At 47.2% G+C, this 19,128-nt stretch overlaps 1 protein-coding gene across 4 annotated transcripts in view; it reads right to left on the reverse strand.

The window, feature by feature from the left end:
- Positions 1-19,128, reverse strand: part of LOC138649140 (survival motor neuron protein-like) — a 98,654-nt gene that overhangs the window by 71,732 nt on the left and 7,794 nt on the right. Inside the window, exons 2-5 of one of the 4 annotated variants that reach the window (XM_069739300.1) lie at positions 13,240-13,311; positions 12,933-13,031; positions 9,583-9,816; positions 2,521-2,715 (exon numbers count right to left, since the gene is read on the reverse strand). In XM_069739300.1, the coding sequence (XP_069595401.1) occupies positions 2,521-2,715; positions 9,583-9,816; positions 12,933-13,031; positions 13,240-13,311 (600 nt within the window). The remainder of the gene's footprint in view (positions 1-2,520; positions 2,716-9,582; positions 9,817-12,932; positions 13,032-13,239; positions 13,312-19,128) is intronic. The other 3 variants (XM_069739308.1, XM_069739323.1, XM_069739314.1) reach the window with 3 other exon arrangements.

Here is a 19,128-nt window from a genome sequence, read left to right on the forward strand (position 1 = left end):
GGCTGCCTATTCCTTTGGGGTATTTCTCTGAGGTAAGTCAGGCTTGTATTTCTATCTTCAGGCTAGTCAGCTCCTCAGGCAGTGCCGAGTTGCATAGGTAGTGATAGGCGCAATCCACTGCTGCTTATAGTTGTGTGAGGATAGATCAGGTACTGCAGTCTACAGAGATTCCACGTCTCAGAGCTCGTCCTATTGTTTTTGGTTATTGCCAGATCTCTGTATGTGCACTGATTACTGCACGCTGTGTTGCCTGATTGCCAGCCATAACAGGGGACCACAGACCACATCTCAGTAAGAATGCTTTCTGGCTGATGTTTTGGTCACTTTTGAATGTTGGTTGTGCTTTCACACTCGTGGTAGCATGAGACGGACTCTGCAACCCACACAAGTGGCTAAGGTAGTGCAGCTAATCCAGGATGGTACATCAATGTGAGCTGTGGCAAGAAGGTTTGCTGTGTCTGTCAGCGTAGTGTCCAGAGGCTGGAGGCGCTACCAGGAGACAGGCCACTACCCTAGGAGAAGTGGAGGGGGCCGTAGGAGGGCAACAACCCAGCAGCAGGACCGCTACCTCAGCCTTTGTAAAAGGAGGAACAGGAGGAGCACCGCCAGAGCCCTGCAAAATGACCACCAGCAGGCCACAAATGTACATGTGCCTGCACAAATGGTTAGAAACTGACTCCATGAGGATGGTCTGAGTGCTCGACGTCCACCGATGGGGGTTGTGCTTACAGCCCAACACCATGCAGGACGCTTGGCATTTGCCACGGAACACCAGGATTGGCAAATTCGCCGCTGGCGCCCTGTACTCTTCACAGATGAAAGCAGGTTCCCACTGAGCACATGTGACAGACGTGACAGAGTCTGGAGACGCCGTGGAGAGCGATCTGCTGCCTGCAACATCCTTTAGCATGACCGGTTTGGTAGTTGGTCAGTAATGGTGTGGGGTGGCATTTCTTTAGAGGGCTGCCCCGCCCAGCCCTCCATGTGCTCACCAGAGGTAGCCTGACTGACATTAGGTACCGAGATGAGATCCTCAGACCCCTTGTGAGACCATATGCTGGTGCGGTTGGCCCTGGGTTCCTCCTAATGCAGGACAATGCCAGACCTCATGTGGCTGGAGTGTGTCAGCAGTTCCTGCAAGATGAAGGCATTGAAGCTATGGACTGGCCCGCCCGTTCCCCAGACCTGAATCCGATTGAACACATCTGGGACATCATGGCTCGCACCACCCACCAAAGTTACATTGCACCACGGACTGTCCAGGAGTTGGCGGATGCTTTAGTCCAGGTCTGGGAGGAGATCCCCCAAGAGACCATCTGCCACCTCATCAGTAGTATGCCCAGATATTGTAGGGAGGTCATACAGGCATGTGGAGGCCACACACACTATTGAGCATCATTTCCTTGTCTTGAGGCATTTCCACTGAAGTTGGATCAACCTGTAACTTAATTTTCCACTTTGATTTTGAGCATCATTCCAACTCCAGACCTCTGTGGGATATTAGTTGTGATTTACATTGATAATTTTTATGTTTTATTGTTCTCAACACATTCCACTATGTAATGAATAAAGATTTAAAACTGGAATATTTCATTCAGTGATATCTAGGATGTGGGATTTTAGTGTTCCCTTTATTTTTTTGAGCAGTGTACATCATAAATGTTATAAATAGAATGGTTTCTGTTTAATCAAATCAAACATTTATTACTCTATTTCCTTTGTTTATACACATTCTGTGTTTTTTGTAATCTTTTAAAAAAATGGCAAATGCAAAAATTGCCATGTCAGGGAAGAAGTTAAAGCTAAAAAAACAGCATGAGCTCCACTGGTCTCTGTGTTAGGCTGGGGTCACACTTGCATGTGTAATTTGAGAAACTTACACGAGTCTCTCGTAACAATACCCGGCACTGCCGCCGGCACTCGAGACCGGAGCATTTAGCTGCATGTATTTCTATGTAGCCGCACACTGCAGTCCCGAGTGCCAGCGGCAGTGCCGGCTATTGATGCGAGAGACTCGCGCAAGTTTCTCGCATTACACCCGTCAGTTAAGTATAGATGAAATAGTTTCAGGAGTTAAGATGCCAGACAATTAATATGGTGGCGATAGCATGGATCATCATAGTGACATTGATGACAATGGGAATTAAGTGAAAACTAATTGAAACACTTGAAATAATATACCAAAAAACATCAATGTACACTAAAATAACTTTTATAAGTATAAGGACCTGTACAGACGACTGTATTTTCGGTCCAAGTGCGATCCGACTAAACATCAGATTGCAGAGCCTGTCCAAGGAAAAAATTGCAGCATGCCTGAGTTTGATCCAATATTAATTGCCATTGGATGCCATGGGTTGTGTAAGATTCATCAAAATGTTGGAGTAAAATGCTAACAAAAAGAGTAATGAAGACAGAATATGGGAAAAGTGAGTCATTACAGGAGATGAGGAGGGGGGTTATAATTATTTATCACAGATCATAGGGAAGTGATAACAATGACAAGAAAGATTTAGTCACCTGTTTAACAGGTGGGGTGCTGTCCCCACTACTCCCCACAGATACTATTTCATCCAGCTGATGCCTCTCAGTATTTCCATAGCCGTCATACTGCACCACACATGTCCCTGATTCTCTGTCAATGGATTTTACCGTAGCAGGATAGACACATCCATCTTCTGACCACACAGCACTACAAGGGTCTCCCACCTTCCACTAAAAATCAAGACAGAATAAAATGGTATAAAGTCTCATGCTAAAATATCACCCCCAAACGCAAGTTAAACCACTAATACATTCATATAGTGGACTCGGTGCACCCTTGGCATGGCCAAGAGCTCAGTAAACTGATTGGAGTGCAGTATAAATTAAATCTTCAGTCCTGAATGCACTGACACTGCAGGTGATGAGCGCACACAGCGTGTACAGGTGAGTTTGCATCACTCTACTGTCTGCAGCGGCCGCTTGCTGCATGCAGAATGAAACAGTAATGGCCAGCGAATGCTGGTAGGATAAAGATAAGGGAAGGAAATGACAGGGTGCTCACACTGACACTGCAAGAGCCCAGCAAGTGTGGGCACACACAGCGTCAGAGTGCGATCTGATCTCTCCTGTCCACGTCGGCTGCCCACTAATGTGTGATCCTTTGTGCAGCGAATGGCCATTGCAGACAGGAGAGGGGTGAGAACACATTAGCACACACTGACACTGTGTGTGCTCTCTGCTCTGATTTCTACACTAATAATTTTAATAAGGGCTGAGTCTCCTATGTGAATGTATAAACCGTTTAATTTGAGGTTTGGGAGTGACATACTCCCTTTAATTTGATACTGATCTCCCACCTCAATCTTGGGAGTCAGAAGTTCCAGTATAAAATTAATTGGGGTCTTTTTTTAAGATATTGGACAAAAAAGTAATTTTTTGCATTTGTACCCACCACGTAAAAAAAAAGTTGAATCATTTCTGCAAGCTATTTGACAGAGTTGTCCCATTTTTATTATTTTACTAGCACTTAGACAAAATGTGGCATAAATTTCAGATACTTGTAGATGAGGGCGCCACCACTGTGATCCATACGTACATCAAGAATAGAGCAATGGCACACGCTGTCATTAATATCTATTGGAACTTTGAAAATACCCAAACAATCTCTGCAATTTACAGTGTTTCCAAAGAAATTAATAGGGAGAGCCGCACAGGTACGGTCACCATTTCTTACAGCGTGTGACAGGGCCCCATTCTTGAGACAGATGCAGGTCTCAAGAGTGGGACCGTATCTACTGGGACATTATTAGCATACCCTGCTTATCCATGCCATAATACGTCCCACGTGGGAATCCTCCTTTAAGTTTGATGCATTTTTGCAAACTGTGCACTAAATTGATCCTAAGGTGGCTAAAGACATGTTTGAAAGTTTTTTGAGCATTTTCCCAGCGTTTTGGGGCACCTTTTGTATTGGTCTTATCAGGGTACTTTTTTAAAACTGCATTCAACAATGAAGAAACGTCTGTTATTCAAACAAAGACACTGTCTTAAAGCTCAGAAATACTACTGGGCATGTATTAAAGGGAGCCTGTCACTAGGTTTAGCCGATAAAAGATACGGCCACCGCCTTTCAGGGTTTATCTACAGCATTCTATAATGTTATAGATAAGCCCCCGTTTCCGACCTGAAAGATAAGAAAAGTAAGTTTTATTATACTCACACAGGGGGGCGGTCCGGTCCGATGGGTGTTGCAGGTCCAGATCCGGTGCCTCCCATCTTCTTATGATCGCCGCCCTCCAGCTTGTTTCATGGCTCCCTGACATCGCGCTCTGGCGCAGGCGTACTTATCTGCCCTGTTAGAGAAGAGCAAAGTACTGCAGTGCGCAGGCGCTGGGCCTCTCAGACCTTTTCCGGCTCCTGCGCACTGAAGTACTTTCCCCTGCCCTCAAGAGGGCAGATAAGTACGCCTGCGCAGGAGCGCATTAGAAGATGGGAGGCACCGGACCCACACCAGCGACCCCCATCGGACCGGACCGCCCTGCAGGTGAGTATAATAAAACTTATTTTTCTTATCTTTTAGGTCGGATCGGGGGCTTATCTACAGCATTATAGAATTGTATAGATAAGCCCTGAAAGACGGTGGGCGCATCTTATATTGGCCAAACTTGGTGACAGGTTCGCTTTAAGCATTCCCATTGACTTAAAGCGCCGCTTGGCATCTTAGCAAACCTGGGTATGCTCAAAAGCCTGAACATTATGGACAAGTGTTTTCCTACATAGAAAGATAGATGTACTTAGGGCTCATACTCACTTATGCGAGAATACCCGGCACTGCACCTGGCACATAGGAGCGGAGCGCGTGGCTGCATGTTTTCCTATGCGGCCGCACGCTCCGATCTGAGTGACGGCAGCAGCGCCGGGTATTGCCATGCGAGACTCATCCGAGTCTTGCACAAGTGAGTATTTTTAGTGTTTTTTTAGGCAACTTTAACAGTGAACCCACTCCAAACCTGCCTAAAATAAGATGTTGTGTGCACACACCCTAAGGCGGGAGACACACTAGCATATCACATACGATGCGAGAGTATTGGATGCGATGTGCTAATGACCCTCGGATCCTGCTCTGCTGGCAGTGTGATCTGAGTGTCCGTGCTCTGTGCTCCGATCCTCTCACATGGGAGATCGCAGCACACGAGCAGAGGAGACGGAGAAAGTAATTTCTCCATCTCCGCCGCTTCCGGCATCGGCGTATATCTCACTGTACTCAGGTGATATCCGAGTGCAGGGCGATGTTTCTCTTGCACCCATAGACCTATATGGGTGCGTGCGATCCGAATCTTGCATGCAACCACAGCATGCTGCTTTTTTATCCGTCTGATCGCGATCCAATCAGAGCAGGAAAAAAAACACCACTGAGAACAGAAACATAGAATTAAATTGGTACAAATGCAATCCGAGTTTATAATCAGATTGCATTTGTCCAATTTAATTGCAAGAGGGAGCGAGCCCTATCAGTTTTCTTTTATTCCATTCCTTAATGGTTTTACAGACGTTAGAAATTGCATGCAGATAGCATCTAGATATGCAATGCCTTTTATTACAAAATCTCAATCAGTTGCTTATACAGGTCCTTCTCAAAAAATTAGCATATAGTGTTAAATTTCATTATTTACCATAATGTAATGATTACAATTAAACTTTCATATACTATAGATTCATTATCCACCAACTGAAATTTGTCAGGTCTTTTATTGTTTTAATACTGATGATTTTGGCATACAACTCCTGATAACCCAAAAAACCTGTCTCAATAAATTAGCATATCAAGAAAAGGTTCTCTAAACGACCTATTACCCTAATCTTCTGAATCAACTAATTAACTCTAAACACATGCAAAAGATACCTGAGGCTTTTATAAACTCCCTGCCTGGTTCATTACTCAAAACCCCCATCATGGGTAAGACTAGCGACCTGACAGATGTCAAGAAGGCCATCATTGACACCCTCAAGCAAGAGGGTAAGACCCAGAAAGAAATTTCTCAACAAATAGGCTGTTCCCAGAGTGCTGTATCAAGGCACCTCAATGGTAAGTCTGTTGGAAGGAAACAATGTGGCAGAAAACGCTGTACAACAAGAAGAGGAGACCGGACCCTGAGGAAGATTGTGGAGAAGGACCGATTCCAGACCTTGGGGAACCTGAGGAAGCAGTGGACTGAGTCTGGTGTGGAAACATCCAGAGCCACTGTGCACAGGCGTGTGCAGGAAATGGGCTACAGGTGCCGCATTCCCCAGGTAAAGCCACTTTTGAACCATAAACAGCGGCAGAGGCGCCTGACCTGGGCTACAGAGAAGCAGCACTGGACTGTTGCTAAGTGGTCCCAAGTACTTTTTTCTGATGAAAGCAAATTTTGCATGTCATTCGGAAATCAAGGTGCCAGAGTCTGGAGGAAGACTGGGGAGAAGGAAATGCCAAAATGCCTGAAGTCCAGTGTCAAGTACCCACAGTCAGTGATGGTGTGGGGTGCCATGTCAGCTGCTGGTGTTGGTCCACTGTGTTTCATCAAGGGCAGGGTCAATGCAGCTAGCTATCAGGAGATTTTGGAGCACTTCATGCTTCCATCGGCTGAAATGCTTTATGGAGATGAAGATTTCATTTTTCAGCACGACCTGGCACCTGCTCACAGTGCCAAAACCACTGGTAAATGGTTTACTGACCATGGTATTACTGTGCTCAATTGGCCTGCCAACTCTCCTGACCTGAACCCCATAGAGAATCTGTGGGATATTGTGAAGAGAAAGTTGAGAGACGCAAGACCCAACACTCTGGATGAGCTTAAGGCCGCTATTGAAGCATCCTGGGCCTCCATAACATCTCAGCAGTGTCACAGGCTGATTGCCTCCATGCCACGCCGCATTGAAGCAGTCATTTCTGCCAAAGGATTCCCGACCAAGCATTGAGTGCATAACTGAACATTATTATTTGATGGTTTTTTTGTTTGTTATTAAAAAACACTTTTATTTGATTGGATGGGTGAAATATGCTAATTTATTGAGACAGGTTTTTTGGGTTATCAGGAGTTGTATGCCAAAATCATCAGTATTAAAACAATAAAAGACCTGACAAATTTCAGTTGGTGGATAATGAATCTATAATATATGAAAGTTTAATTGTAATCATTACATTATGGTAAATAATGAAATTTAACACTATATGCTAATTTTTTGAGAAGGACCTGTAGGTCTTGACCAGTAACTGTGCCACAGTAGTCCTTCTAATACATCTATTAATGCAGCTCTTCCCCACTCAGTGCCCCTGGACTACCCCTTTAAAGCCTTTAAGCTTAAGATAGTGACTGACTTAAAGAATTCATTATATTTTGGATTAGTCTAGGAGTAATGTTTAAAGGGGTTTTTAATTTTTTAGACAAGTGGACCCCAATCTATTCCAGGAATGTAAAATAAAGACAGATAGCACTCACCTCTCCCTCCTCCAGTGCCACATCTTGCTGCCGTTCTGGTCTCTGTGTTTTGGCTGCAGCGGTGATGTCACGTCAGCCACTTGCATCACTGAGCTTAGCGGCTTGTGCCAACAGTGCATTCACTGCTGCAGGCAATCACAGAGCTCAGCAGTTTGTCTGAACTCAAGGTTGGCTGCAGCAGTCATGTGAACTGTCAACATAACATCACCACTGCAGCCAAAACACAGAGACCAAAAGTGTGGCGGGGGGCCAGTGCGAGAGCAGGGAACGGGGAGTAATATTCATCTTTTACACTATGGAATTGTTTCAGTTCCACTTTTCTAAAAGTGAAAAACCCATTCAACAATGTAAGTTCCAAGACTAAAACAAACAACAACAAAAAAAGACTAGTTAAACAGTGGTTCTCCCACGAACAAAAGTATATTTTAATCAATAGATCATCTACTATATAATTGTCTAAGGGTCACTTCCTTCTGTCCTTCTGTCTGTCACGGATATTCATTGGTCGCGGCCTCTGTCTGTCATGGAATCCAAGTCGCTGATTGGTCGTGGCAAAACGCCCACGACCACTGCCACGACCAATCAGCGACGGGCGCAGTCCGGCGGCAACATGGCCGCTCCTTCCTCCCCGCAGTCAGTGCTCGCTCCATACTCCCCGCAGTCACCGCTCACACAGGGCTAATGACAGCGGTAACGGACCGCGTTAGGCCACGGGTAACTCATTCCGTTACCGCCGCTATTAACCCTGTGTGACCAAGTTTTTATTATTGATGCTGCCTATGCAGCGTCAATAGTAAAAAGATCTAATGTTAAAAATAATTTAAAAAAAATAAAAAATCATTATATACTCATCTTCCGCTGCCTTTCCCACTCCTCGCGACGCTCCGGTAACCGCTCCATGCAAGCGGCAGGTTCCGGTGGCAAGCATGGTATGCGACAAGGACCTGCCATGACGTCACGGTCATGTGACCGCGACCTCATCACAGGTCCTGCGCGAGAAGGACCTGCCATGACGTCACGGTCATGTGACTGCGACATCATCACGGGTCCTGCGCTACCAACCCTGGGACCGGAAGCTGCCGAGTGCAGCGCACACAGGCGACATGACTACAAGGGCTCCCTCGGAAGGTGAGTATATGTTCGCCCTCGGAAGGTGAGTATATGTTTATTTTTTATTTTTTAACCTGTGACATACGTGGATGGGCAATATATTACGTAGCTGGGCAATATACTACGTGACTTGCCAATATACTACGTGACTGGCCAATATACTATGTGGCTGGGCAATATACTACATGGCTCTGTGCTGTATACTACGTCGCTGTGCAATACACTATGTGGCTCTGTGCTGTATACTACGTCACTGGGCAATATACTACGTAACTGGGCAATATACTGCGTGGCTGGGCAATATACTACGTGGCTGGGCAATATACTACGTGGCTGGGCTATATACTACGTGACTGGGCAATATACTACATGGTTGGGCACTATAGTACGTGGCTGTGCAATATACTACGTGGCTGGGCAATATACTACGTGGCTGGGCTATATACTACGTGACTGGGCAATATACTACATGGTTGGGCACTATAGTACGTGGCTGGGCAATATACTACGTGGCTGGGCAATATACTACGTGGCTGGGCTATATACTACGTGACTGGGCAATATACTACATGGTTGGGCACTATACTACATGGCTGGAGAATATACTACGTGGCTGGGCAATATACTACGTGGCTGGGCAATATACTACGTGGCTGGGAAATATACTACGTGGGCTGGGCAATATACTACGTGGACATGCATATTCTAGAATACCCGATGCGTTAGAATCGGGCCACCATCTAGTGAAATAATAATATTTTCCACAATTGGATATGTTTAACCCCTTAATGTCCAGTGACGGATATATCCAACATTGGATGCTTCCCCATTTGGTGCGGGGTCCGGCGGTGAGCCCGCACCTATACCGGCACATGATAGCTGATGGGGTATTTTTTATGTAGGAAATCCATGGGACAACCCCAATACAAAAACATCAATACATATTTAAACGTTGATAATTCATTGAGCCTAGTACACAAACATGCAGATTTTCATTTATGGTACTCACTTTGGATACAAGAGAGCGAGAAGTAGGCTGTGTGGTCGGGTGGGTTAAAGGAGGAGGAGGCTGTGCCTTCTTTTTCTTGCTCCACTTCTCCCCATCATCTTTTGGGTGATCCTTGTAACCATCTCTCTCCCATTCTGGCTCTCTAGGTACCTCTCGTTGACAATCTTTTTGGGTATCACTAGATGCGGTGGCTCCTTCTTGTCTCCGGTTCTTATCACTGCACCTGAGCATATCCTGAAGGATAGTGAATGATACAGTTAGAGGAGTATTGGGTCATATTTGCAACAATAACCAGCAACAGGAACTATATTTTACCAAATATATGTTTTTAAGGAACATATGGTTATGTAGATATTTGTTCAGCAACTTTGCAGCGGCTCTGCTGTTATGAAGAGTTGCAGTCACCTTCAGCTTCCAGCAGCGGTGGACATGTATGTGCCAATGAACTGTGTTCCTCTAGCACTCCTGCTCACATTTTTTGAAACGCATATTTGTTCTCCATTGCCCATGGATGTAAGTAGGAGCCTGGAAGTGTTTGGAAATACTTAAAACAATAGCAAGGCAGCAAGAATTTGGTCAGTGCTTTACATGAGTATTTGTAAGCTAAAACCAGGAGTGGAACAATCAGAGGAAAAGTATAATAGAAACATATGCACCACTTCTGGATTTATCACCCACTCCTGATTTTGGCTTAGAAATACTGAGGAAAAATACTGACCAAATACTGAATGTGTGAACATGGCCTTACTGCAATATTTTACTCCTGCTGACAAATGGTTTCTAATCCAGCCACAGACTACTAAAATTCTAACAGAATAAAATGGTCCAATGAAAGGCAAGTGACTGAAAATAAGATATTATCTGTTTTTTTCACATAGGAAATGTAGCTTTTTTCACACGAAAGTAGGATAATCCCATTAATGTTTCATCGTAAATCCCCACCTATAATCTGCTATTTTTATGCTCGTGTCTTCTATTGTGTCTAAGCTTTTTTGTGGGCTCCTCCTCAGGCACAGCCACTTTCATACTCTTTAGGCCGGGGTCACACTTGCGAGTGCAATGCGAGAAACTCGCGTGAGTTTCTCGCCTCAGTACCCGGCACTGCCGCCGGCACTCGGGTGCGGAGCATGCGGCTGCATGTATTTCTATGTAGCTGAACGCGCCGGTCCTGAATGCCGGCAGCAGAGACGGATATTGAAGTGAGAGACTTGTGCGAGTTTCTCGCATTGCACTCGCAAGTGTGACCCCGGCCTTATAAGTAGACTCCAGGTCCGGTTCAATAATTTTTTGCATCTCATGTTCAAAATATAATCAACACCATTTTACTTCAAGAATTAGCGTATGCATACACCTAGTGCCCAGTCCATGTAAGGCTTTATCCCTTGTTTTCCTTTATATGTTACTTAATGGCATTGAAAAACAGTAAAGCACAGCCCCATTATACATAAACACAACTGGAAATTCAAGTAAATGTGAGTTTAAGATGACCTTTCACTAGTCTGAGCATGTTAAACCGGCCACACCATGGAATAGGGGCTGCAGAGCTGAGAAACACGTCATTTTTAACAAATTTCTCCTATGTTTTGTGAGATATTAGCCTGTAGAATTAAAGTTATAATTTATGATAAGCCAAAATCAGTCTTACATGAGAATTTTTCTCTGGTGGCATTCACTTTTTCCCCTGCACGATGTTGACCAATCATAAGCAGGAGGAGTCACACAGGAGAAAAAAAGAAGATGCCCTCTACAAGGTCACTGTCCTCTCCTGTCAGATGTAAAGACAGACATTCATGCTCTCAGCAATGATCCTTGTACTTACTATTCAGACTATAGCAGAACTGAGCGTGATTACAAACATCCTTTACATTTTACAGCAGTCAATTTAGAGGGATGTGGAATAAAGCAGAGCTGAGAATGATTACAAACATTTTCATCTTACAGCAGCCTGGGCTTTGCAGGGGAGTAGAGCTGAGGTATGACATTACAAATGCCTCTGAAACTGCAGCACTCTTCTCACAGTGCTACTAGCTCTGCTGTAATTACCCTCCCCCCACACTGACTGTTGTTAGATGAAAGCTAACTCTGTAATCACACTGGGCTATGCTATACACAGTAGCTGCAGGAGCTGAGGCTGCCTATCATTACGTGTCTCACAGGAGAAAGCATGTTCTAAGTTTCTCTAGAGGGTTGCTCTTTATTTCCCTACATGATGCCTCCGGCTTATGACTGGTCAGCATCATGCAGGTTTAAAAGTAGAGACCCCCAGAAAAAAATTCTGGTAACAACCCTTAGGCTAGGTTCACATTGCGTTAGTGCAGTCTGTTCAACGCATACGTTAAACGGACTGCGTTAACGCAAGTGCCGAAAAAGATCGCGTTTATGCAATCATGCTAGCGCAGATGCTCTATCTGTGCTAGCGGTGACGCCAGTTAATGGGCGCGCTAACGCATGCGTTACATAGCGTTAGTGCCGCTATGTAACGGATCCCGTCAGCGCATTGCCATTAATGCAATGTGAACCCAGCCTTAGACTTATCAGAAATCTCTGCATGTGATGACAAATTAAAGGGAACCTCTCAGTAATGCTACTAACCTGCAGATATAGGATTAATATACAGGTTAATAGCATTAGGAGAGTGCCCGGCACCAAAACAAAAGTGCGGCAAGTGGGAAAAAATGAACTTTATTTTTCTTGGGATCCACACGCACAGCCTCAACGTGCGTTTCACGTTGGCTTCCTCAGGGGGCCGTGCGTTGTGGTTGAGCACGTGATCTCACAAATCGGAATATGGGTAAGAGCTCCTTACTGATAGATGCATTTTGCCATCTGGTGGGATCCAGGATTTAACCATTTATAACGTGACCTTATCCCTTTTTGTAATGGCTTAGTACATTGATTACTATTATAATGCTGCATTGTCACTTTATTTAAAAACTGTAATCCATTGTTTACGCTCTCCTTACTCTATACCATATTTGGAATACTCACGCTCCCCCTTTTTTTGGTATCCGCTCTCCGATTTGAATTACTTTGTTCCTTGATACATATTTTACACTTATTGTTGCCTTGTATGTCTAATCATGAGTAAAATATTTTTAGATTTCATCTTGGACGATATACTCCAATTTTTGTGTACGCATAAAAGCATTATCTGACCTGACAGGTTCCCTTTAAAAAATAAAACTGTTATATTCAGCGCGGCAACCAGTATTCCATGATGTGGCCAATTACCATGCCTAAACTTGGGAAAGGTCCACTTTAAACTAAGAGGTCTTACCAGAAAGTAAGAAAAATAACTATTTCTCCATTTAATGAAAGCAAATGTGACGGACAGAGGAAATGTACATTACCTTCCTACACACTGTCGCCTTTACGATAGAAAAAATGCTGCTTTGGGGTTTTGCCTCAATTTGGAAATCCGCCCAGGGCTCTGAGTGGCATCTAGCTGACTGATCAGAAATGCAAGAAGAATTCGGTGAAAACTGTCATTCTTCATTCCACTGTATGAGACTTAGCTGGAATTCTAGTTTTAAAGCGTGTCAACAGTATTTATGCATTTAACCACAGCAGAGGGGAACGTATAACAGTTTTCTGTCACTTTAAGCTAAAAATTAATTAGTATTTATTATTAGGTAAATGCAGCTAGTAATTAGGTACCTGGAAAGACTGGACAGCCTTTTCATAGGATTTAATAAGAGCAGCATCGTCCCACTCATCAATATCTTCACTCTGAAAGACCCGAGAGAAGATATTTCAAGACACATCCGATTCTCATGTTCTCATGTAGCACACTTATTTCTCTCCTTTTCCTTCCGGGAAAATACAGTCATTACTTATCACACAGTCACAAAGCCATATCCATTCCTGTCATACTCAGGAATACACGTATCCATCATCAGCTCCAACTTCTAAGATCAGGACACGTACAAAGGACCCCCTACTCTTAACGATCAGCCATAAGGACGGGCTCATATCTTCCCAGCTTATAGTCACCAGGATATGACTCACATTTCATTTTGTATGAAGAATAATTGGTTTAGTCACCTTTTAATTATTTCTGATTTATAGCAAAGGCCATTTTTTATCCATGTTCTCTTTCTTACGTCTTACTCATAGCAGAAGCCTACATGGTGGCACAAGAAGTCCATAAGCTAATATTACAGAGCCATAGGCAATCTGTGTTTTGCTGTCATTGCTTCTATGGAAGCATATTTTTGTAATATGGAATGAAATAACACATATCCCAATCATTTACCTCATAGTTTCTTCCTTATGCTTCCGTCGGAGGTATACAATGGTGGAAAATAGACCTACAGATATCTATGGATGTCCTCTTATAGATTAACTAGCTATTAAACCCGTTCTACGCCCGGGTGGCAAGCATTTATATTGGTATATGGTCTCCATCCTGTCATGTGCTGCTCCATCCTGCATCCCCATCCTGTCATGTGCTGCTCCATCCTGCGTCCCCATCCTGTCATGTGCTGCTCCATCCTGCATCCCCATCCTGTCATGTGCTGCTCCATCCTGCGCCCCCATCCTGTCATGTGCTGCTCCATCCTGCGTCCCCATCCTGTCATGTGCTGCTCCATCCTGCGTCCCCATCCTGTCATGTGCTGCACCCATCCTGCGTCCCCATCCTGTCATGTGCTTCTCCATCCTGTGTCCCCATCCTGTCATGAGCTGCTCCATCCTGTGCCCTCATCCTGTCATGTGCTGCACCCATCCTGCGTCCCCATCCTGTCATGTGCTTCTCCATCCTGTGTCCCCATCCTGTCATGAGCTGCTCCATCCTGTGCCCTCATCCTGTCATGTGCTGCACCCATCCTGCGCCCCCATTCTGTCATGTGCTGCTCCCATCCTGCGCCCCCATTCTGACATGCGCTGCTCCCATCCTGCGCCTCCATTCTGACATGTGCTGCACCCATCCTGCGCCTCCATTCTGACATGTGCTGCATCCATCCTGCGCCCCCATCCTGTTATGTGCTGCTCCCATCCTGTGCCCCCGTTCTGTCATGTGCTGCTCCCATCCTGCGCCCCCGTTCTGTCATGTGCTGCTGCCATCCTGCACTCCCGTTCTGTCATGTGCTGCTCCCATCCTGCGCCCCAATTCTGTCATGTGCTGCTCCCATCCTGCGCCCCCATTCTGTCATGTGCTGCTCCCATCTTGCGCCCCCATTCTGACATGCGCTGCTCCCATCCTGCGCCCCCATGCTGACATGTGCTGCACCCATCCTGCGCCCCCATTCTGACATGCGCTGCTCCCATCCTGCGCCTCCATTCTGACATGTGCTGCACCCATCCTGCGCCCCCGTTCTGTCATGAGCTGCTCCATCCTGCGCCCCCATCCTGTCATGTGCTGCACCCATCCTGCGTCCCCATCCTGTCATGTGCTTCTCCATCCTGTGTCCCCATCCTGTCATGAGCTGCTCCATCCTGTGCCCTCATCCTGTCATGTGCTGCACCCATCCTGCGCCCCCATTCTGTCATGTGCTGCTCCCATCCTGCGCCCCCATTCTGACATGCGCTGCTCCCATCCTGCGCCTCCATTGTGACATGTGCTGCACCCATCCTGCGCCTCCATTCTGACATGTGCTGCACCCATCCTGCACCCCCATCCTGTCATGTGCTGCTCCCATCCTGTGCCCCCGTTCTGTCATGTGCTGCTCCCATCCTGCGCCCCCGTTCTGTCATGTGCTGCTGCCATCCTGCACTCCCGTTCTGTCATGTGCTGCTCCCATCCTGCGCCCCAATTCTGTCATGTGCTGCTCCCATCCTGCGCCCCCATTCTGTCATGTGCTGCTCCCATCCTGCGCCCCCATTCTGACATGCGCTGCTCCCATCCTGCGCCCCCATGCTGACATGTGCTGCACCCATCCTGCGCCCCCATTCTGACATGCGCTGCTCCCATCCTGCGCCTCCATTCTGACATGTGCTGCACCCATCCTGCGCCCCCGTTCTGTCATGTGCTGCTCCCATCCTGCGCCCCCGTTCTGTCATGTGCTGCCCTATTCTGTCATGTGCTGCTCTATTCTGTCATGTGCTGCTCCCATCCTGTGCCCCCGTTCTGTCATGTGCTCCCATCCTGCGCCACCGTTCTATGCCCCATACGCTGCTCCATAAAGGTTTATGGCCCCTTTACAGGGCCGGCGTCAGCACCCGGCGCACCGGGCAAATGCCGGGGCCCTGGGAAGAGAGGGGGGCCCACTCACGCTGTCATAGATACAGCTGGGAGAGCAGAGCAGGAGATAACGTGCTCTCTCCGCCCACAAAGTCACTGCTGGCTGCGTTCTCTTAACCCCTATGTGCCAGCTCTGACACAAGCATCTTCTCACTCAGTAAGTGCAGCCAGGCAGGCACACATAGGGGTTAAGAGAAGGCAGCCAGTGTGACATTGTTTGTGGGCAGAGAGAGCACGTTCTCTGCTCTGCTCTCCGCTCCTGGCTGGCTGCTGTGCTGCTGAAGTTATGAGGCAGATTCAGGAGGAGCTCCTACCAGTGCCTGAGTGAGTGGCGCTGCTATATACTACGTGGGCTGCGCTGCTATATACTATGTGGGCTGCGCTGCTATATACTACGTGGGCTGCGCTGCTATATACTACGTGGGCTGCGCTGCTATATACTACGTGGGCTCGGCTGCGCTGCTATATACTATGTGGGCTGCGCTGCTATATACTACGTGGGCTGCGCTGCTATATACTACGTGGGCTGCGCTGCTATATACTACGTGGGCTGCGCTGCTATATACTACGTGGGCTGCGCTGCTATATACTACGTGGGCTCGGCTGCGCTGCTATATACTACGTGGGCTGCGCTGCTATATACTACGTGGGCTGCGCTGCTATATACTACGTGGGCTCGGCTGCGCTGCTATATACTATGTGGGCTGCACTGCTATATACTACGTGGGCTGCGCTGCTATATACTACGTGGGCTGCGCTGCTATATACTACGTGGGCTGCGCTGCTATATACTACGTGGGCTGCGCTGCTATATACTACGTGGGCTGCGCTGCTATATACTACGTGGGCTGCGCTGCTATATACGTGGGCTGCGCTGCTATATACTATGTGGGCTCGGCTGCGCTGCTATATACTACGTGGGCCCGGCTGCGCTGCTATATACTACGTGGGCTGCGCTGCTATATACTACGTGGGCTGCGCTGCTATATACTACGTGGGCTGCGCTGCTATATACTACGTGGGCTGCGCTGCTATATACTACGTGGGCTGCGCTGCTATATACTACGTGGGCTGCGCTGCTATATACTACGTGGGCTGCGCTGCTATATACTACGTGGGCTGCGCTGCTATATACGTGGGCTGCGCTGCTATATACTACGTGGGCTCGGCTGCGCTGCTATATACTACGTGGGCTCGGCTGCGCTGCTATATACTATGTGGGCTGCGCTGCTATATACTACGTGGGCTGCGCTGCTATATACTACATGGGCTGCGCTGCTATATACTACGTGGGCTGCGCTGCTATATACTACGTGGGCTGCGCTGCTATATACTACGTGGGCTGCGCTGCTATATACTACGTGGGCTGCGCTGCTATATACTACGTGGGCTGCGCTGCTATATACGTGGGCTGCGCTGCTATATACTACGTGGGCTCGGCTGCGCTGCTATATACTACGTGGGCTCGGCTGCGCTGCTATATACTATGTGGGCTGCGCTGCTATATACTACGTGGGCTGCGCTGCTATATACTACATGGGCTGCGCTGCTATATACTACGTGGGCTGCGCTGCTATATACTACGTGGGCTGCGCTGCTATATACTACGTGGGCTGCGCTGCTATATACTACGTGGGCTGCGCTGCTATATACTACGTGGGCTGCGCTGCTATATACTACGTGGGCTGCTATATACTACGTGGGCTGCGCTGCTATATACTACGTGGGCTGTGCTATATACTACATGGGCTGCTATATGCTACGTGGGCTGCTATATACTACGTGGGCAGTGTTATATACTACATGGCTATGTTTATATGCGATCATGAATCGGGGTATGTGTTAAAGGGGGGCCCACTGAGACTCTTTCGCCCGGGGCCCTCAAAAACCTGGAGCCGGTCCTGCCCCATAAGATGCTCCATAGTATATGCCCCCGTACACTGCTCCATAAAGGTTTATGGCCCCCCATAACATGCTCCATAGTATATGCCCCCGTACACTGCTCCATTATGGTTGATGGCCCCATAAGATGCTCCATGGTATTATATGCCCCGTCGCCGCTAGCTCAGGCCCCCGACACTTGCTATATTCACCTATAATAATAATAATTTTTTATTTATATAGCGCCAACATATTCCGCAGCGCTTTACAAATTATAGAGGGGACTTGCACAGACAATAGACATTACAGCATAACAGGAATACAGTTCAAAACAGATACCAGGAGGAATGAGGGCCCTGCTCGCAAGCTTACAAACTATGAGGAAAAGGGGAGACACGAGAGGTGGATTCACCTGGCCCTGATCCAGCGCTGCGTCCGGTCCGTGTTCCGGCTCTTCTGGCTGTGACTGTTCAGTCAGAGGGCGGCGCGCATTAAGCGTGTCATCGCGCCTTCTGAACTGTGAACGTCACAGGCAGAGGACCCGGGAGACGGAGCCGCACGCAGCGCTGGAACGGGGGACAGGGGAATATACTTACCCTCCTGGCGCGTCCCTGCCTCTCCGGTGGAGATCGCAGTGTGCGTTCAGTGTTTACGCATACCGTGATCTCGTGGGAGCATCACTCTGTGGGGTCCAGACTGCGTCGGCGCTTGTGCTTGCGCAGTCTATAAAGGCTTCGGACAGAGTGACGCTCCCAGCGTTATATTATAGATGCCACAATTGAAAGCGAACCTAAATCACCGTTATATTCCCACGCAGGGTGATAGTAGGTTTCTGAAGATGTCGCTCACTGAAATGTCTCTTACAGTATAAGGACGGTTTTACAAGTCCGTTTATTTCCGGTACCTGTGGCACACGTATGGCAACTGTGTGCCGCATCAATACCACACGGACAGATGGCAGGGAAGAAGCGCTGTTCCCCACTGCCGGGTGCTGAAGACGGCTCTCATCATTCTCCCCTGCTCCCGCCGATCGCCGGCAGAGCAGGGGAGAATGATGAGAGCCGTGTTCAGCACCCGTTGCCGGGGAACATCGCTTACTGTAGTGCTTCTTTCCCAGCGCCGATGCGTGTCACACGGATGACATCCATGTATGTTCTCCATCTGCACATGTGCGGGATGTTTTGCGGCCCATGATGTCAGTAAAAAAAGGACATATCTACATGTGAGCCACACGGACACAAGGTCCGTGGAAACACACTGACATGTGCACAGACCCATTCATTTGAATGGGTCTACGTGTGTCAGTGTCTGCGGTAGGTGTGAAAACTGTCACATGTACTGGAGACAAGGATGTGTGAAAGAGGCCTAAAAGAAATAATAAAGTATTATGCTCTGTGAAGAGTCTGGTTGGTGGTCCCAGTCTCCTCAGCAGTCCTGCAGTTTGGGCTTGATTGACATCCTACAAGTCAAGTCTAGTGACATTT

This window comes from Ranitomeya imitator, chromosome 1, assembly GCF_032444005.1.
Source record: "Ranitomeya imitator isolate aRanImi1 chromosome 1, aRanImi1.pri, whole genome shotgun sequence".
Taxonomy (NCBI): domain Eukaryota; kingdom Metazoa; phylum Chordata; class Amphibia; order Anura; family Dendrobatidae; genus Ranitomeya; species Ranitomeya imitator.